Source organism: Citrus clementina, unplaced genomic scaffold (genome assembly GCF_000493195.1).
Source record: "Citrus clementina cultivar Clemenules unplaced genomic scaffold, Citrus_clementina_v1.0 scaffold_2, whole genome shotgun sequence".
NCBI classification, from domain to species: Eukaryota; Viridiplantae; Streptophyta; class Magnoliopsida; order Sapindales; family Rutaceae; genus Citrus; species Citrus x clementina.
The window spans coordinates 13,799,805-13,816,229 of record NW_006262688.1 but is presented as its reverse complement, the minus strand read 5'-3'; the positions used below and the strand labels follow the sequence as shown (position 1 = coordinate 13,816,229).

General features: G+C 34.2%; 2 protein-coding genes and 1 pseudogene across 3 annotated transcripts; 2 read left to right on the top strand and 1 right to left on the bottom strand.

Annotated features, from left to right (window-relative positions):
* Positions 1 to 4,143: 4,143 nt before the first annotated feature.
* Positions 4,144 to 7,618, top strand: LOC112100906 (annotated as a pseudogene).
* A 722-nt stretch (positions 7,619 to 8,340) lies between these two features.
* Positions 8,341 to 11,277, bottom strand: LOC18052623 (receptor-like protein EIX2). Its single transcript, XM_024190775.1, has one exon. The coding sequence runs from the start codon at positions 11,275 to 11,277 to the stop codon at positions 8,341 to 8,343; it is 2,937 nt and encodes a 978-aa protein (XP_024046543.1).
* Positions 11,278 to 13,882: 2,605 nt separating this feature from the next.
* LOC18052621 (pre-mRNA-splicing factor ISY1 homolog) lies at positions 13,883 to 16,425 on the top strand. 2 transcript variants are annotated; one of them, XM_006447027.2, is made up of 2 exons: positions 13,883 to 14,969; positions 16,000 to 16,425. In XM_006447027.2, exon 1 carries the CDS (start codon positions 14,061 to 14,063, stop codon positions 14,964 to 14,966), a length of 906 nt encoding a protein of 301 aa, XP_006447090.1. In that variant the 5' UTR covers positions 13,883 to 14,060; the 3' UTR covers positions 14,967 to 14,969; positions 16,000 to 16,425. The 2 variants fall into 2 exon arrangements, with proteins under 2 accessions (XP_006447090.1, XP_006447091.1); XM_006447028.2 differs by having other exon boundaries at positions 15,966 to 16,425.

Here is a 16,425-nt window from a genome sequence, read left to right as displayed (position 1 = left end):
ATAGGTGTATATGGATATGAATCTAGATATTAAAATAGATCCAGACTAGCTCCAAATCTGTCTTAGATCCACACATTGATATTCAAATTCGATCCAAATCCATTCTAAACTGACCCAAATCTAATCTGATTGGAATTAGATCACGTGGATCTTGAGTCAAATCTGATTCATTGTCATCCCTAATTCTATAAAGAGTGATGATACAGTCACAAACTCTTGTACAAACTAATGTGGCATTAATTCATTAGTTGAATGAAAATATAAAATAATAGAAATAAATCATGTGGGCCAAAAGATATTTAATTCAACCAATTTTATCATGCCACATCAGTTTGTACAAAATAAGTTTGTATAAGAGTTTATGGCTATACAGACATTTATATTAGAAAAGAAGCGTAAATTCTCGTTTAGTCCCTATATCTTAATTTAAGGGTCTGTTTATTCTCTATATTTCAAAAAATATCTCAAGACACCCTTATTGTAAAGTATGTTACACTCCCACCCTCACTTTGCTTTCCTTTTATAAAAACATGCTTACAAAATTCTTGCCTTCTCGAGAATATTAATGAAGAGAATAAATGTTAATTTATCAAATTAACAATAAAGCTAACATAAAACTTTTCATGTTATTATTATACTTTTAAGATTAATTTGTTAAATTAATTTTTTATACAATAACTATTAATAAAATTGTTGCAAGAATATTATATATTGTTTTAAGTTAGTTGATATTAGCTTTTACTATAAATAAATTATTAGCAAGACTATTGTATGGATACAAAAAATATTAATTCTTTCATACTGATATTTATTGGCTAATTTATTAATAAATAATTTTTGTTTAATTTTCTAATTAAATTTTATAGATAAATTAGTTAATGTGAATAATATTATTACAAGGCTTTTATTATATAAGTAAAAGCAAGTGTAAGAATGTAATATATTTAATTACAAGGGTATTAGAAGTATTTTTTTAAATCTAGAGACTAAATAGGTATTTAAGTCAAAATATAAATATTCAACCAGTATTTACCTAACTTAAAAGTATTGCAATTGTAACATTAGTCTTTTGAGGCAAATTGGAGTCCTATGATTCTATGAATAATGATAGTATGCACTTTAGACTATCGTAATTTAAAAGTTCTACTTGCCAAAAATTTTAGTCAATAAATTGTTTGAGTTTATTGGAAATCCTGGACTAGGGATGGCAATAGATTGGATCTAACCTAAGATCCATGTGATCCAAAATTCAATCCGATTGGATTTGGGTCGATTTAAAATGTATTTTGATCGAATTTAGATATCGAACTGTGGATCTAAGATGGATCTGGAGCATGTCTGGATCTATTTTAATATTTAGATTTATATCCATATTCACCTATCTTTTAATTTTATTTTAAAAATTTCTTAACAATTGTGTAATCATAAATGATAATAAATTTCATTCATATTATATTAGACTTATTAGTGGTATTTACCATGTATTTAAAATCTTAAAACTTAAATGTTAGTTTTGTAAATTTAAATGATAATAAGACAAAAATAATTAAGGTCAACTAGTCCTAAAGCATGCACATGCAATATTTCAATTGCAAGTCAAGTAATAATGCATGGCAATTTATTTTATTATATTGGCCAAATAATTTTTAAGGAATATAGTTATTCATATATTTAGTTAAATATGGTCATAATAATAAAAAAAAGCATTGAATATAAATTATATTTAATTTATATGTCATTATCTATTTTGTTGGAATGATGGTGGGTCAGAATGATGAAGGAGATAGTAAAATATATTAGATTGATTTATTCCTTTAATCACTTTTGAAGGATATTTTATTATCTTTGTTATTTACGTGTTTTTGTGTATAAGTATAAACTATAACATTTGTTATATTTTTGAGACAAATTATGTAACTTAATTGTTATCAATACATTTTAGTCTTTAATTTTCATTTTAAAAAGTTGTTACTCTTTTATTGTTAAGTTTTATAATTCATGATGGATATAGAGAAGATTTGATTTTTTTTTTTTTTTGGATTTAGAGCAGATATAGATATTTATTTCTTGTTTGGATCTGGATGAGTGAAAAATGCAAATCTATGATAGATCTGGAGTAGATACGGATCTGAATCTGGAGTAGAGTAGATCCAACCTATATTTACCCCATTGCCATCCCTATATAGAATACGGACGCACCATTTACAACTTTACAATTAGGGATGGCAAAAATCCCCACGGGGACGGGTATCCTCGGGGATTTTCCCAATTCGGGGAGGGTATGAGGATAATTTCATACCCAATTTCTTATTCGGGGAGGGGACGGGGATGAGGTGGAATCCCCATCCCCTACCCATTTCCCCATTTTAATTTTTAATTTAATTTTAATTTTTTAAAATTACTAGTAAATAAATAATAAAATTTAAATTATAAAATTATAAATATTGGTAAAAATAAAAAATATCAAAATATTTATATTATTAAACTTTTAGGTCTAATTAACTAATTAAAGTCCTAAATTTTTATTTAGGACATTAAAAAGATCGAGTAGATTCTATTAGCCAAATATTTTTTTAAATTTTAATATTCTTTAAATATTTTAAATTTAAATATATTTTTTATTTATTTTTAGATGTTATAATTGCCCACAGCGAATCACAATTTTAATATCTAATCTAATCTAATATTTGCTTTTGATTTGCTCCGATTTAACTATTGTGTTGTAAAGGGAATAGTCCACATTTATAAAGTGTCCACGCCACCATTGAAAAAGTTAATTTTGAATCTAAATTCGATTTTATTTGTAATAATTTTGTATTAAACTATTAATTTGTTCATGATAGTTTGTAAAAGAAGTTTGTATTCCTTGCATGTTGCGTTACTTACTAATTTAATGTATTTGACTTTTGTAATAGATATTAATGTAAGATATATTTCGAATTTTACTTTTATTTGAATTTTTTATTTTAATATGATTAACTCAAAATTGAAAGAAAAATGTATTAGTTATTCGGGGATCGGGGACCCTCGGGGATCCCCTGTTATTATTCGGGGAGGGGATGAGAATTCTCTCAAGTAATTCTGACGGGGACGGGGACATACGCAAAATATCGGGGATGGGCACGGGGAGATCGGTCCCCTCCCCTCCCCTCCCCATTGCCATCCCTATTTACAATGTTGTAAATGATTTTTTTTTTTTTTACGCATTTACAATGTTGTAAAACGCTTTACAATACTGATTTTATGCCATAACCGACTTAAATTTATTATTTAATCATTATGACCTCCATCAAAACAAAAGCTTAATTTTACCACTTACTAAGAGTACTAAACACTTTCCTATTAAAGGAGGCCATGAGAAAAAAATTTAGGCAAGTCACCATATTTTCATAGTGAGATTTCCAAATTTAAATTTGACGAGCATGAGACAGTAATGGTTTTTTTTTTTTTTTTTTTTGGGATAAGATGAGAAAATAATGGTTGGACTCCCAACTTGCAATTCAAATTGAATTGGACGGTCCCATTCCTCTCTCGGCACTTGTCAAAGTTAACTCGATCAGTTTAACGTAAGTTTTCCTCAACATATTTGTTTGTATAGTCAACTGTACATTGCCCAATTACGAGAGAGAGAGAAAGGATTTCTCTTTATGTGACAACAGATGTCTAAGTGTTTTTGCTACTAGTTTGATAATTCATGGATTCAGAAGTGCCAATAAGTAGTATAACTATATACTATATCAAGAAAAATTATTGTATAGCTGGAATTTTATTTGTGAGCGACACTCATTTATTATCTTTGACTTGAATTGATCTTTTTTCAACTTTGACTCGACTACAAAATATTGATTACTTTTATACTTAAAACGTATTTACTTATAATGTAACCTGGCGGATCGATGTCAAACATACAGAAAATCTAAAAATCTATTAGTCAGTTATTAAATAAAAATTAATTGTTGAAAGTGAAATTAATAAGGAACAATCTAAAAAAGTGCTAAGATTACGGGATCCACTCTCAATTTTCAAATTATGATTATAATACTCTATTATATTTATATTTTGTATTTTTTTTACTAATTAATTATTATGCCATTTAATGCTTAACTAACTATTTGTATAGATAAATATGAGATTGTGTACATAATGTGCCAGAGTTATCCTGAAGTGTCAAAATACCATATAGATTCAAAGGAGAATTATATTTGTAAATTAACATGACACAAAAGTAATTGGCAAAAAGGAATATAAATTATCAACATGTAATAAATAAAATAAACTTAAAACATACTTGAGGGGGTAATTTATTCTATGATCTAAATTTTTGAGGTTCACCTTTAAGCTTATCTTAGAAAATTAACCACTCATGTTTTGAAGCAAAAATACTCATTTATTTTAATAAATTTGTAAAGTACAATACAAGAAAATTGAAAATAAAAGGAAAAGATAAGAGATTTATTTTCCCTAAAATTATAATTAGTATGCATTAATATAATATATTCTAAGTATGCTGCCGTAATCATACCCCGAGGCTTGGTCAGCATGAACTCTGTAAAATATACCCCAATGTGTATGTGATTCAGTCAGAGGATTCCAGGTATATCTTCTTATGTGTTTGTATTATTGATTTTCTTTTTACTTTACTTTCCGGATTTAATTCTGTAATGAAACAGAAATATGGATTACTACCTTTGCTTGTTAATGCTTAGCAGAGAATATTTTCTGTACGCCAAGCCAGTGCCTATGAAAGGGCATCATCACTGGCTTAAGATAATAATTGTGATCTCAAAGTTTCTCTATTTGCCTTGTAGTATGATATGGAGTTCGTTTACTGCTTACTCTTTTTAGCTATCTAAGGTTCTTATTTTTTGTTGAAGGGGTGAAGCTCAAATCTGGATTTGGGAATGTATATGATGTGTCAGGTGCTTGAGGAAGAGAGTAACGACTTTGTCAGTCGTTGTAATTCAGAGGAGCTGTATGACAGAGCTGCTATGTCGGCTGGTTGAATTAGTAACACACGTGGTTCATCACGTGTTTCACTGATCCAAACGACAGCCGCATCTGCGTTTTAAGTAGCAGGTTATACGAGCATTTGACAAGTGTCCTTGAGCAGTTCAAGAAGCTGTTAATTCAGTTAATTCACGCGGGATGCAGCTGGGGTTGCTTAGCTGGGAAACCCAGAAGCGTGAGCTGATTGCTTGGGGTATTTCTAGATGATTCTGATTGAGATATAAAAGGCCCTATGATCTGTTACTGGGGGAATCTGTTGGGTTACACTTACTCTTCATCTTTGTAACTTGTAATCTCTGAAATCAGTGAAGGCTTGCTTCTCTTTTCACAGTGGATGTAGGCAAGAAAATGGCCGAACCACTATAAATCTTGGTGCAGTGCGTGTGATCTGTTTTCTGTCTTTTCTGCTTTTGCTTTCGGTTTGTGATGGATTCCAGTTATCAAGACAAATTTCTTCTCAAACTCAGTATAGTGTCAAACCTAGTTAAAGATCAAGTCTCTTAGAGTGGATCTTGGGGGTTCCAAATTGATCTTGGTAGTTAATTTGGTTCCAACATTTTTCTTAGTTTATTCTCAAGTGGGAGAACCGTGTTTCAGACAAGAGGTATTCATACAATGATTTGAGACCGGGGAATATCGAAGCATGATTTTGTATTTTATTAAGATCGACTTAATTACTCGGCTGGTAAATTCTGTCTCCATTGCTTAGCTGAAATTCATTACTATATGCGCGCGCATGTGCTTGTTTGTGTTGAGATCAGGGTTCAGACATGCTGAAAAATGTTATTGTTTCCTTTATTTTGACTTTTAGGTTTTGGAACATGGCCTTGGCCATTTGCCATTCACTGAGAAGCAAGTAGCCACTCCAAAAGGCGTGCTAGGAATAATCAATAGAAAGGCTTTAGCTCATTTCTGCTATTCAGTGCATTAACTTTGTGAAAATGCGTGTGCCTCTACTATTGGCTTGCCAATGTGTTGATCTTCTAGAATTTAGAACTCTCGCTCTCTCCCTCCTGTTTATTGCTACTTCTGACCATGCAGTATTTGTGTTGATTAACCTGGTATATTTGCTTGTTATCAGTTCAAATTATCAATTGTCTTGTTTCATCTTACATTAGTTTGGCCTAAAATTAATAACTCTGAAAAATTTCTGTTATTTTACATCAGTGTCGATGTGTACTGGGGTTGCTTTTTGCAAGAAGCTATGTAGGGTTTCCATTGTTCGAAGGTGAGGTCTCAGCCTCTCACTGAGGTTTTGTTTTCTCGGTTAGTTGGATGGCATTTATACTTGAATTTAGAGTGGTGGTGCCAATTTCAATCTTATGACTCTGACGAATCCTAAAGTCTGATCTTCAGCATCTGATGCTGGATGGCATAGAGCTTTATAGAGGAATTTGCTACTGCGCATTATAGTTTAGTGGGTTGCCTTTTTTTGTTTTTGTTTTTGTTTTGATATATGCTAAAATGTTTCTATTGTGATGTTAAGTGGCGAAAGCATGGAAAATACATTGCGTGCATGGTGCAAAGGAAAAAGAAATGGAAAAATTCTGATTCACCGTGATGGGTACAATGGCAAACAGGTAACAATATAATTCGTTGTAGAAAAGATTTTCTAGAAAGAGAGGTTTCCCTTTTTGTTCCTATATGAATAAATTGAATTAATTTTAATAATGCATTATTGGTTTCAATATAATCAGCTTATCTATGAGAAGCTGCCCAATGATATTTCAGAAAGACAAGTCCTGCTTCTAGATCCTGTTCTTGCCACAGGTAATCTTGATGTTCTTTCACACTTTCTATTTTCTTGGTATCTGCCAATAATTTGCTATGCTGTAGTCATATCTCTTTCCACCTCTTCTGATAAAGAGGCTCATTTTTGAAACAGAAGGAATTCAAGAAAGCGAGAAATGGAATGTCATAAACTAATTTATTTGTTGAAAAATATTTGAGACTGCTGTTTGATGACTGGAGGGGCTGATCCACTCTATATTGAATAAAGCCGTCATTTTCACGTTTTTTTTCCGAAACATCATCAATTGGTTAGTTAAAATTGTGCTTTTTAGAAGTTACCTTGAAACTGTATCTTCTCTTAAATACTAATAATAAAGGAAGGTGATTGCACACAAGCTATTGATTTACCGATAAATGAGTCACCTATCTTTCTGAACCAGAGATAAAGGGCAATACGATGCTCGCGTGCATTTCTTAACTTTTAGTAGCATCCTCTGTGCCTGCCGGCTGGATCATTGTATGATGGACATTATTTACCTGGGTTGATAATCAAAACCATTCTTGATTGCTTTCCTTATAGGGAACTCTGCCAACCGAGCTATTCAACTACTCATAGAGAAAGGATTTCCAGAATCCCAATTTACATTCCTGAATCTCATCTCTGTAAGTGGTTCCCATAATTGGTTATGGTACGTCCTTCATGTAATGTACTAATCTTATGATTTAACTTCAGGCTCCAGAGGGAATCCAATGTGTATGCAAACGTTTTCCATCCCTGAAAATTGTCACTTCAGAGATTGATGTTGCTTAGAATTAAGAATTCCTTGTAATACCCGGTATGGGAGAGTTTGGCGACTGTTACTTTGGCACTGATGATTGATATGGTGAAGATCAAGTAGTGGAGATTGTTACCTATTATCAAATGGGGTGATTTCCCCAGAAATAACAAAAATCAATGTTTTGAAATCCGAGGGAAGCACGTTTCCTGAAACACCAAAAATAAACAAAGAAGAAAAAAGTCTGAGAGGAGACCACCCCTGCAGTATATAAATCAATGATTGTTCTCATTTTTCTTTTCACTAGTTTTTGTTTGCACAGATGCAATATTCTCCAATAATGTGCTACGATATGTTGTCTTTTTCAAGTTTCAATTGGAGCTTTCATATTCCATGAACTGCTTTCCTCATGTGTTGCCTTGATGGCAAATATTCAAAAAAAGAAGCCATCAATCCTCGAAATGCCATGAAAATAATGGAAATGAGAATGCTAATAGACACGACATTAGATATTAGTACTATCTGTAGTCTACTACCTCTTGTGATTCAATTGTATTCACATGGGTGTCCAGAACCCAATTGTATCGATTGAGCCGCAGTGTATTGTAGCTCAAATGAAGTCTCAGTGGCAAAAAAAAAAAAAAAAAAAAAAAATTACATGAGTTTGTTTTATCCTCCTTTTGTGTTCGTTCAGAAGTTATGATGATTAGTATCTATGGCCCAACCTGAAATAGCTGCTTTATTGCATTACAAGGGATGTTTCTTTTATATACAGGCAACATTGAGAACTAAATATAAGTGTAGCAAGACAAAGCATCGATTAGGTCTATTCTCTTTGGAAGACGAGCAACATTAGCCTGTTTTTTATTTTGTCAACAAATCCAAAATAGGAAAGCCGCCAAGACTTTTTCATCGCTAAAGTTCCGCAAACTCCCCAAAACCCCACTATAAAACCTACTGCTATGCTGCTATAAAACAACAACTTGTCGAAGTCATCTCCATCTTCATCATCTCCTTCGGTGAAATCAGATGTTTCCTTGTCTTTATTGCACTTGTTGGGTAGTGGAGATCCACAAAGTGCAGGGTTGCCCACATAAATGGATGGATCGTTGAGGCTCTGGAATTGATTGTTTGATGGGATTTCACCAGAAAGATTGTTGTCTGACAGGTTCAAGTGTGCCAGAAAAGTTGAAAAAGTCAAGTTAGGCGGAATTGCTCCAGAAAGTTGATTTTTGGAGAGGTCTAGAGTTTCCAATCTTCCTAAGCTCCCGATGCTGTCTGGTATTTTCCCTGTCAAGTGGTTCATGGACAAGTTCAAAATGACAAGTCTTGAAAGATTTGTCAGATCAGGTATCTCCCCTGATAAGCTGTTGTAACCAAGGTCAATGCTGTTCACTAGATAAAGAGTTGACTCATACCAGTATTCTGTTCCTTTGGTTGTCACCAAAACATTCCCCTCATATCTTTCAGAGTCCATATCCGATGCCATACCAGTCAAGTTCCCGAGACACGAGGGAATTGATCTGGATAAATTATTATGTGCAAGGTCCAACATGTGAAGAGAGGAAAGACTGCATAGCTGTGAGGGAATGTCTCCATAAAAAATGTTTGATCGCAGACGTAAAATCCATAGAGACGTGCTTTTCCCAAGCCATGCTGGAATGTTATCTGAAAGCTTATTGTCTCCAAGATCAAGAGTACGAATGGTTGTGCAATTCTGCAAGGTTGAAGGGATTTCCCCGGACAGACGATTGTTGCTCAGCATTAAGAACCTAAGAAACCGCAGAGAACCCAGGGAACTTGGTATCTCGCCAGATAAGCTGTTGTTTGACATGTCCACGGCATACAAAAATGGCAAACCATTCCAAAATTCCGGAATATGTCCCGTCAAATTGTTGTTGGAGATTGAAAGAGTGGTAAGAGAACTTAGTCTTCCAATGGACAAAGGAACGGTACCATTAAGGAGGTTGTGGGAGATATCCATATCTGTTAACAGGGGCATCCTTTCACCAATATCTGAAGGAATTGGTCCTGAAAAAGAATTGTTGCTCAAATATAGGGAACTCACATTGGAAGACCACAGCGGAAAAGGACCCGAAAATAGGTTCCAGTTTAAGTAAACATTAGACTGAGGAAGAAACTTCAAGGAATTTGGAACTCTGCCACTTATCTGATTATAACCGAGATCAAGCTCATACAATGATAAATCCAACTGCCAAAACCATTCTGGTATGGTGTCTGAAATTTGAGTATTTCTGAGTACGAAAGTTTGCAGCTTATTCTGGTTTCTCAGCCAAGCAGGGAATTTGGGGCCCAATTGACATGATCTCAGCCTCATGTATCGGAGTTTAAAAGGAGGAACCCATTCGGGACTCACATTAAACACCAATGTAAGTCGTGCTGCTAAGGAAGACTTGGCAATATGCAGTTCCTTTAAGTTCTTGAGCTTCAAAAAATGAGCTTCTGTCACCACCCCAATCCATGGATTCCCGGAAATATCTAAGACAACAAGATGAGATAATTTCCCCAAACTTTCTGGAATTGTGCCATCCATTTGGTTATTGTGGAGATAAAGTTCTCTCAAGGATGACAAGTTCCCAATGGACTCCGGGATTGAACCCCGGAACAAGTTTCCCCACAGTTGAAGAATCTTGAGGTTTTCCAATTGTCCGAGAGAATTGGGAAGAAATCCACCCAGGTTATTTTGCCCCAAATCCAGTGACTCTAAGCTACTATTGGTACATTTAGACAAACGATCTACGAATTCAATTATCTCACCATCCAAGTCATTACTAGAAAGATCAAGATCCCGCAAGCTGCACAGACTTCCCAAATCTTTCGGTATCTGACCCCCAATAAGTGAGTTCTCAGACAAATCAAGCTCGCGGAGGCTAGTCATATTGGCAAATGCATCTGGAATATTGCCTTGGATATTGTTTGCGCTGAGATCAAGATGTGCAAGCTTACTAATGTTGAACAACCACTGGGGTATTGATGAATTGAAATCATTGCTGGAGAGATCAAGAACTAAGAGGGAAGAAAAGTTGACCACTGAAAGGGGAGGGAATTCGAATAACCCGCAAGCTGGTAGGTGCAACTCAGAAAGAGAAGGAAGCATATTAGATGCTTGAACCCAACTGCTTCCAGTCTTGCTGAGATCTACACCTTCCAAATTAAGGTATTGCGAAGAGGAAAGGCTACTGAGCCACTCCAAGTCGTCACTTTCTAGCGATGAATAGTAAAATGTGTTGAGATCAAGAATCTGCAAGCTGGACAGATTCCCAAAACTCAGAGGAACATTTCCATCAAAAGATGCACCAGAGAGATTGAGATACCTCAACCTCTCTAGTGAACCGATAAAGTTTGGGATTGTACTTCCTCGGAAATTGTTTAAGCTCAAGTCTAGGTAATTTAAGTGCCTCAACTCAAGCAGAGATGGATTGATCTCACCTTCTAGTTGATAATTTGTTCCATTGTCCGGAAAACTGTCAGGAATCTGCGGACTGCGTAGTTTGAGCTGAACAACATTTCCCGTGCTATTGTCACAGACGACACCTTCCCATTTGCAGCAGTCTTCTCCAGTCCACGAAGAGAGTCGACCTGAAGGATCTGTTAGGTTTGCCTTGATCTTGAGAAGCGCTTCTTTCTCTTTCTGCACGCAACGAGCAATACTCTGGCAAGAGCTAAGCTTGATGAAGTTGAAAAACAAGAATCCTGAGAGAAGAACAAGAAAGATGCGTTGAATGCATTGGTTGTTTCCCATGTTTGTTTTGCGAAAGTGCTTCTGATGGTGAAACGAACATCCCTTGTGCAGGCTTATATCATGCTTCATAGCTTGTTTAGCATTATCTCATTGGAACATATGTTTGTTGGTGACTGGAAACAGTGCTTATGTTTACTCGTTCATCTGGGCGACTTGGCTTCCATGACTCTGCTAGGATTTCTTATTAATCCGACGATCTGTTGACTAATATTTTTGGCGAGTACAACTTTTAGATTGCGATCATCACTTTGAATGCTTCGAAAAAGATTTTGATATTATCCAAAATATTAGAGAATTGGTCACAAGGCAATACGCAATACAGCAAACATGACCGCTGAATTAGAATAAATTAAATATAATCACAAGGATAAGACTTGCATTTTGCGCTTCGAAAAAGTCTGAAGTTCGGAATGTCATGTTTCATAGGACTCCAAGTTGGCCTCAAAAGATTTCATGTTACAATTAGCAATTGCAATTTGATACTTTTTAAGCTTTAGCATTAGATTTGATCTTACAAGAAAAATATTGGCCCGTGGATTATTTTCACACCGAGGGAGGGAAGGAAAGAGAGAGAAAGGTGCAGTAGGAAACGTTTGTTTTTTATAAACTTATTATAGCGGGGTTATTATGAAAAGAGGGATAAAGAGTAGTATTAGATAGTTTTGGTTTTTTATTTGAAATCTGAATATATTTGAATTTTTTTAAAATTTAAATGAGTTTTAATATAAATATTTAAATAATATGTATTTTTTAATATTTAAATATAAGAGTTATCTTGTTTGTTTTTATAAATAAAAAATAGGGTTTATCTAAAAATTTTCTTTAAATTTAATTAGGAAAATTTACACTCGTCCACCTGTTTGTTTTGCCTTTTTCAAAAATACACAAACAATTTTTTTTTTTTCAGTGCGCCACCTGAAGTTTGCTTTTTGTTGCATTTTTCCACTTCCGTCTAATTTCCGTTAGTAGATTTAACGGAATGTTAACGAAATGACCTTTTTACCCCTCAAAATTACAATTTAACCCAAAATAAATGGAAATTGGAGATAAATTGGATGTATTTAAATTTTTTCAAAGGTGGATGCTAGAAATTGGAGGAAAATAGTGTTTGTTGCTTGCTAAATTTAGAAAATTTGTATTTATTTTTTTGAAAGAGAAAAAATAAATACAAATTTTCTAAATCTAGCAAGTAATAAACACTATTTTCCTCCAAAAAAATAAATACAAATTTTCTAAATTTAGCAAGCAACAAACATTATTTTCCTCCAATTTCTAGCATCCACCTTTGAAAAAAAATTAAATCCATCCAATTTATCTCCAATTTCTATTTATTTTGGGTTAAATTGTAATTTTGAGGGGTAAAAAGGTCATTCCGTTAAATTTGCTAACGGAAATTAGACGGAAGTGGAAGAATGCAACAAAAAGTGAACTTCAGGTGGCGCGCTGAAAAAAAAAAAAGTGTTTGTGTATTTTTGAAAAAGACAAAACAAACAGGTGGACGGTTGTAAATTTCCCATTTAATTATTCTTTTATACAATTTTTTTATTTTTCAACGATGTATAAATAGTAATTTTTGGTCTATTATTAATATTCCACTAAACTAACAACATATAATTAGGACATGTGGATTATTAAAAATTATTAGATTTTATATAAAACATGTTAGATAACAAAACATAAAACTAAATTTCTAAACAATTAGTTACAATAATATGTCTAAACAATTAGAGTTATTTGGTTATTCTATATTATAAGGGTAAAATAGTCAAATTAAACATATTTTAAAGCAACCTCAAATGGTTGAAGATTGTTAAAGTCTAAGTTAGAAAAGAAAAGAAAAGTATTATAAGAATGATTTAATTAATTAATTGTTCAAACTTATTATTAATTTGTAATTTTGTAAAATGATGTAAATTTATTGTAATTATTTTATGGAGGTGGGGTAGGTTTATAAAAATAGTAGGGTGGAAACATCCATACCCTAAGAAATATCATTATTATTTTTAAGTTTTATAATATGAATAATATGTTTGTTTATTGATTTTATAGTTTAAGAAGTAAGCATATTTAATAGAGATATTTTGAAATATAATATTTTTTCTCAATGAGACTTTTCTCATTCAAATAAAATGTACAAAAGTTTGTTTTTTTCTAATGCAATTGTCTAAATATTTTAAAAAGATCTAAAATTCATTAAATTTCATACTTCAAACATTTAACAAATAAATTCTTATGATATCATTAATTAAAGATTAATGTTACATTCTGTGGGTAAGGAGATGAAACAAATAAATAATTTTATTAATTTTAAAACTTTTACCGATGACTAACATTGCTTGAAATTTTTAAGAATAACAATGGAAAAGTAATGAATTATTAATTGAGGGAAAATAACTTTATAAAATATTTATAAATACAAATTAACTAAAAAAATATTTCCCTTATTAAAAACAATCTATAAACAAACATATTATTCATATTATAACTTCACATCTATTAAAATAATAAAATAAAAAGATGATTTGGGATTACGATAGAATAGAATCCTCTTCTCAAGAGAATAGACAATAAAACTTAAATGATAATAATTCCCAAAATATTATTATATAGCAATAATATTCTTTATTTCCTTCTTCGCCGTCACTCTTGTTGTCGCCTATTTAGCATTAAAACTTCGTTGCTCAGGCTTGAGTGATAAATCTCTTCTCAAAATTAAAAATTAGGGTTTTGTTTTTTTGGGTTTATTCAGTGAAACTCGCGAATCCAGAGTCAGGAACAGAGCCATGGCGCGTAACGAAGAGAAAGCTCAGTCGATGCTGAATCGGTACATCGCACTACAGGCAGAAGAGAAAAAGAAACCCAAAGAACGGCGTCCGTATTTAGCCTCTGAGTGCCGCGATCTCAGCGAGGCCGACAAGTGGCGGCAGCAAATCATGCGAGAAATCGGCCGCAAAGTGGCCGAGATCCAGAACGAAGGCCTCGGCGAGCACCGGCTCCGCGACCTCAACGACGAGATTAACAAACTAATCCGCGAGAAGGGGCACTGGGAGAGACGGATTTTCGAACTCGGCGGCCCCAATTACACCAAACACTTTGCTAAAATGACGGACTTGGAAGGGAACATCGTCGACGTCCCAAACCCTAGCGGGCGTGGGCCGGGGTACCGTTATTTTGGCGCCGCGAAGAAGCTGCCGGGTGTGAGGGAGTTGTTCGAGAAGCCGCCGGAGTTGCGAAAGCGGAGGACTAGGTATGATATTTATAAGAGGATTGATGCGAGTTATTATGGGTACAGGGATGATGAAGATGGGGTTTTGGAGAGAGTTGAGGGGCCCGCGGAGAGGGAAATGCGTGCGAAGGCGGTGCAGGAGTGGAGGAGGTTGGATGAGATAAAGAAGGAGGCGATGAAGACGGTGAAGAGCGGGGAAGAGGCGAGCGTGATGGGGCAGGTGAACGAGATCTTGAAGGAGGGGGAAGAGGATGTGGTTTTGGAGGAGAGGATGAGGGAAATGGAGATTGAGAGGAAAGAGAAGGAGAGGGAGTTTGTGGTGCACGTGCCGTTGCCTGATGATAAGGAGATTGAGAAGATGGTTATTGAGAGGAAGAAGATGGAGTTGTTGAAGAAGTACGCGACTGAAGAGTTTGTTGAAGAGCAGAATGAGGCCAAAGCTATGCTTAATATACAGCGTTAGATGGTGAGTTTGATGGTGTTAAGAGTTTGTTTTGGGTGACTGTTTTACTTTTTGTGGAATACTTTCAGTATAGAGAAAGTTATTGTTGGTTTCCATTTTCTGTAGTTGACTCACTTATTGTGCTCTGGCTTTGTTTGAGGTTAAATGCTTTTGTTAGGTTCTTACATATAAGTTCAATTTTTGCATCTGCAGATTCTTTCTTTACTGCATTTTTAGGATACAGGGCAGAATACAGCCTTAGATAGGCAAAATGTGCCAAGAAAAAAAAACATTGTCATTCTTCTAGGACATGTGAGCCTCCAATGCTCACTGGCAGATTTTCGGTCAAATAGTTCAGTGACAGGTTTAAGATGCCTTGTCTTGAAAGATTTGTTAGATCTGGCACTTCCCCAGATAGGTCATTGCCAGAAAGTAGTACCATGCAGGTATTTTGTTCCGTTGGTTGCTACCGACATTTGCCATTCATGTCATACCTTTGAAGATTAGATGCCATACCAGTCCAATTCCTACATGAGGAAATTGATCCCACAAAGGTTTATTATAAGTAGAGAGGAGGGACTGTATGATTCTGGGAAATGTTCCCTTAAAACAAATTTGATAATAGAAGTAATAGCAACAGAGATGGGGCCTTTTTACTCCCCTTGTTGGAGTGTCACCATGAACTGTTTGACATATCTGTAACATAGGCATCTGGTATACTATTTCAAGAAATCTGGAAATTTTCTTTTCAAATGATTATGCAAGTGGACATACAAATTCATATGTTGAATGTCTTCAATGGATGGATACTGCTCACCATAGTCTTACAGCTACTAGGGGTTTAAATAAAAATTTGTTCTTTCAGCATGGTTTAATCTGTTAGCTGGTTACAGTGGTGCTACTTTAACCTCTGTTTCTTATAGGAAAGGTAGCAAAAAGCAATTACATTGTAAGTTAGGTGTTGCTTCCACTTTTTGCTTTGCTTGCAAATTTAATTTTCTACCTTCCTTCTTTTTCCAGGCATAATAGTCTGCAATATCTTGTCACTTCACAGATTTATGATGAGGACTGGATCATATTTCATTGCTTTGGGAAAAATTGCAAGGCTATTTCATGTTTGCCCTATAATCTCAAGATGGCTGAGTTGATTGAGGTTCAAGGTAGCGAGAGTGGTCTTAAGCTTGTGAGATTTCAGCTAAAGAATGCAGAGCGTGGTTATTATCTTGGGATAGTTGTTAAGAATCTCCTATGATAACTCGCAAGGCAAAGAATTTTCCTGGATCATCTTCAACTGCTGAAAGGTGAAGAAGTATCCTTGATCATCTCCACTATTGTACTAACAATCCTGGAACTTAGACGGCATTACTTTTTATCAGTTATAAACCTGATTTGGAAAATAGGCACACTAAAAATAGAAAGCAGTTGCATGGCTGTTTTTGGATTCATGTTATTTAAAGTTGTTTGATGTTTTGTTTCTGTA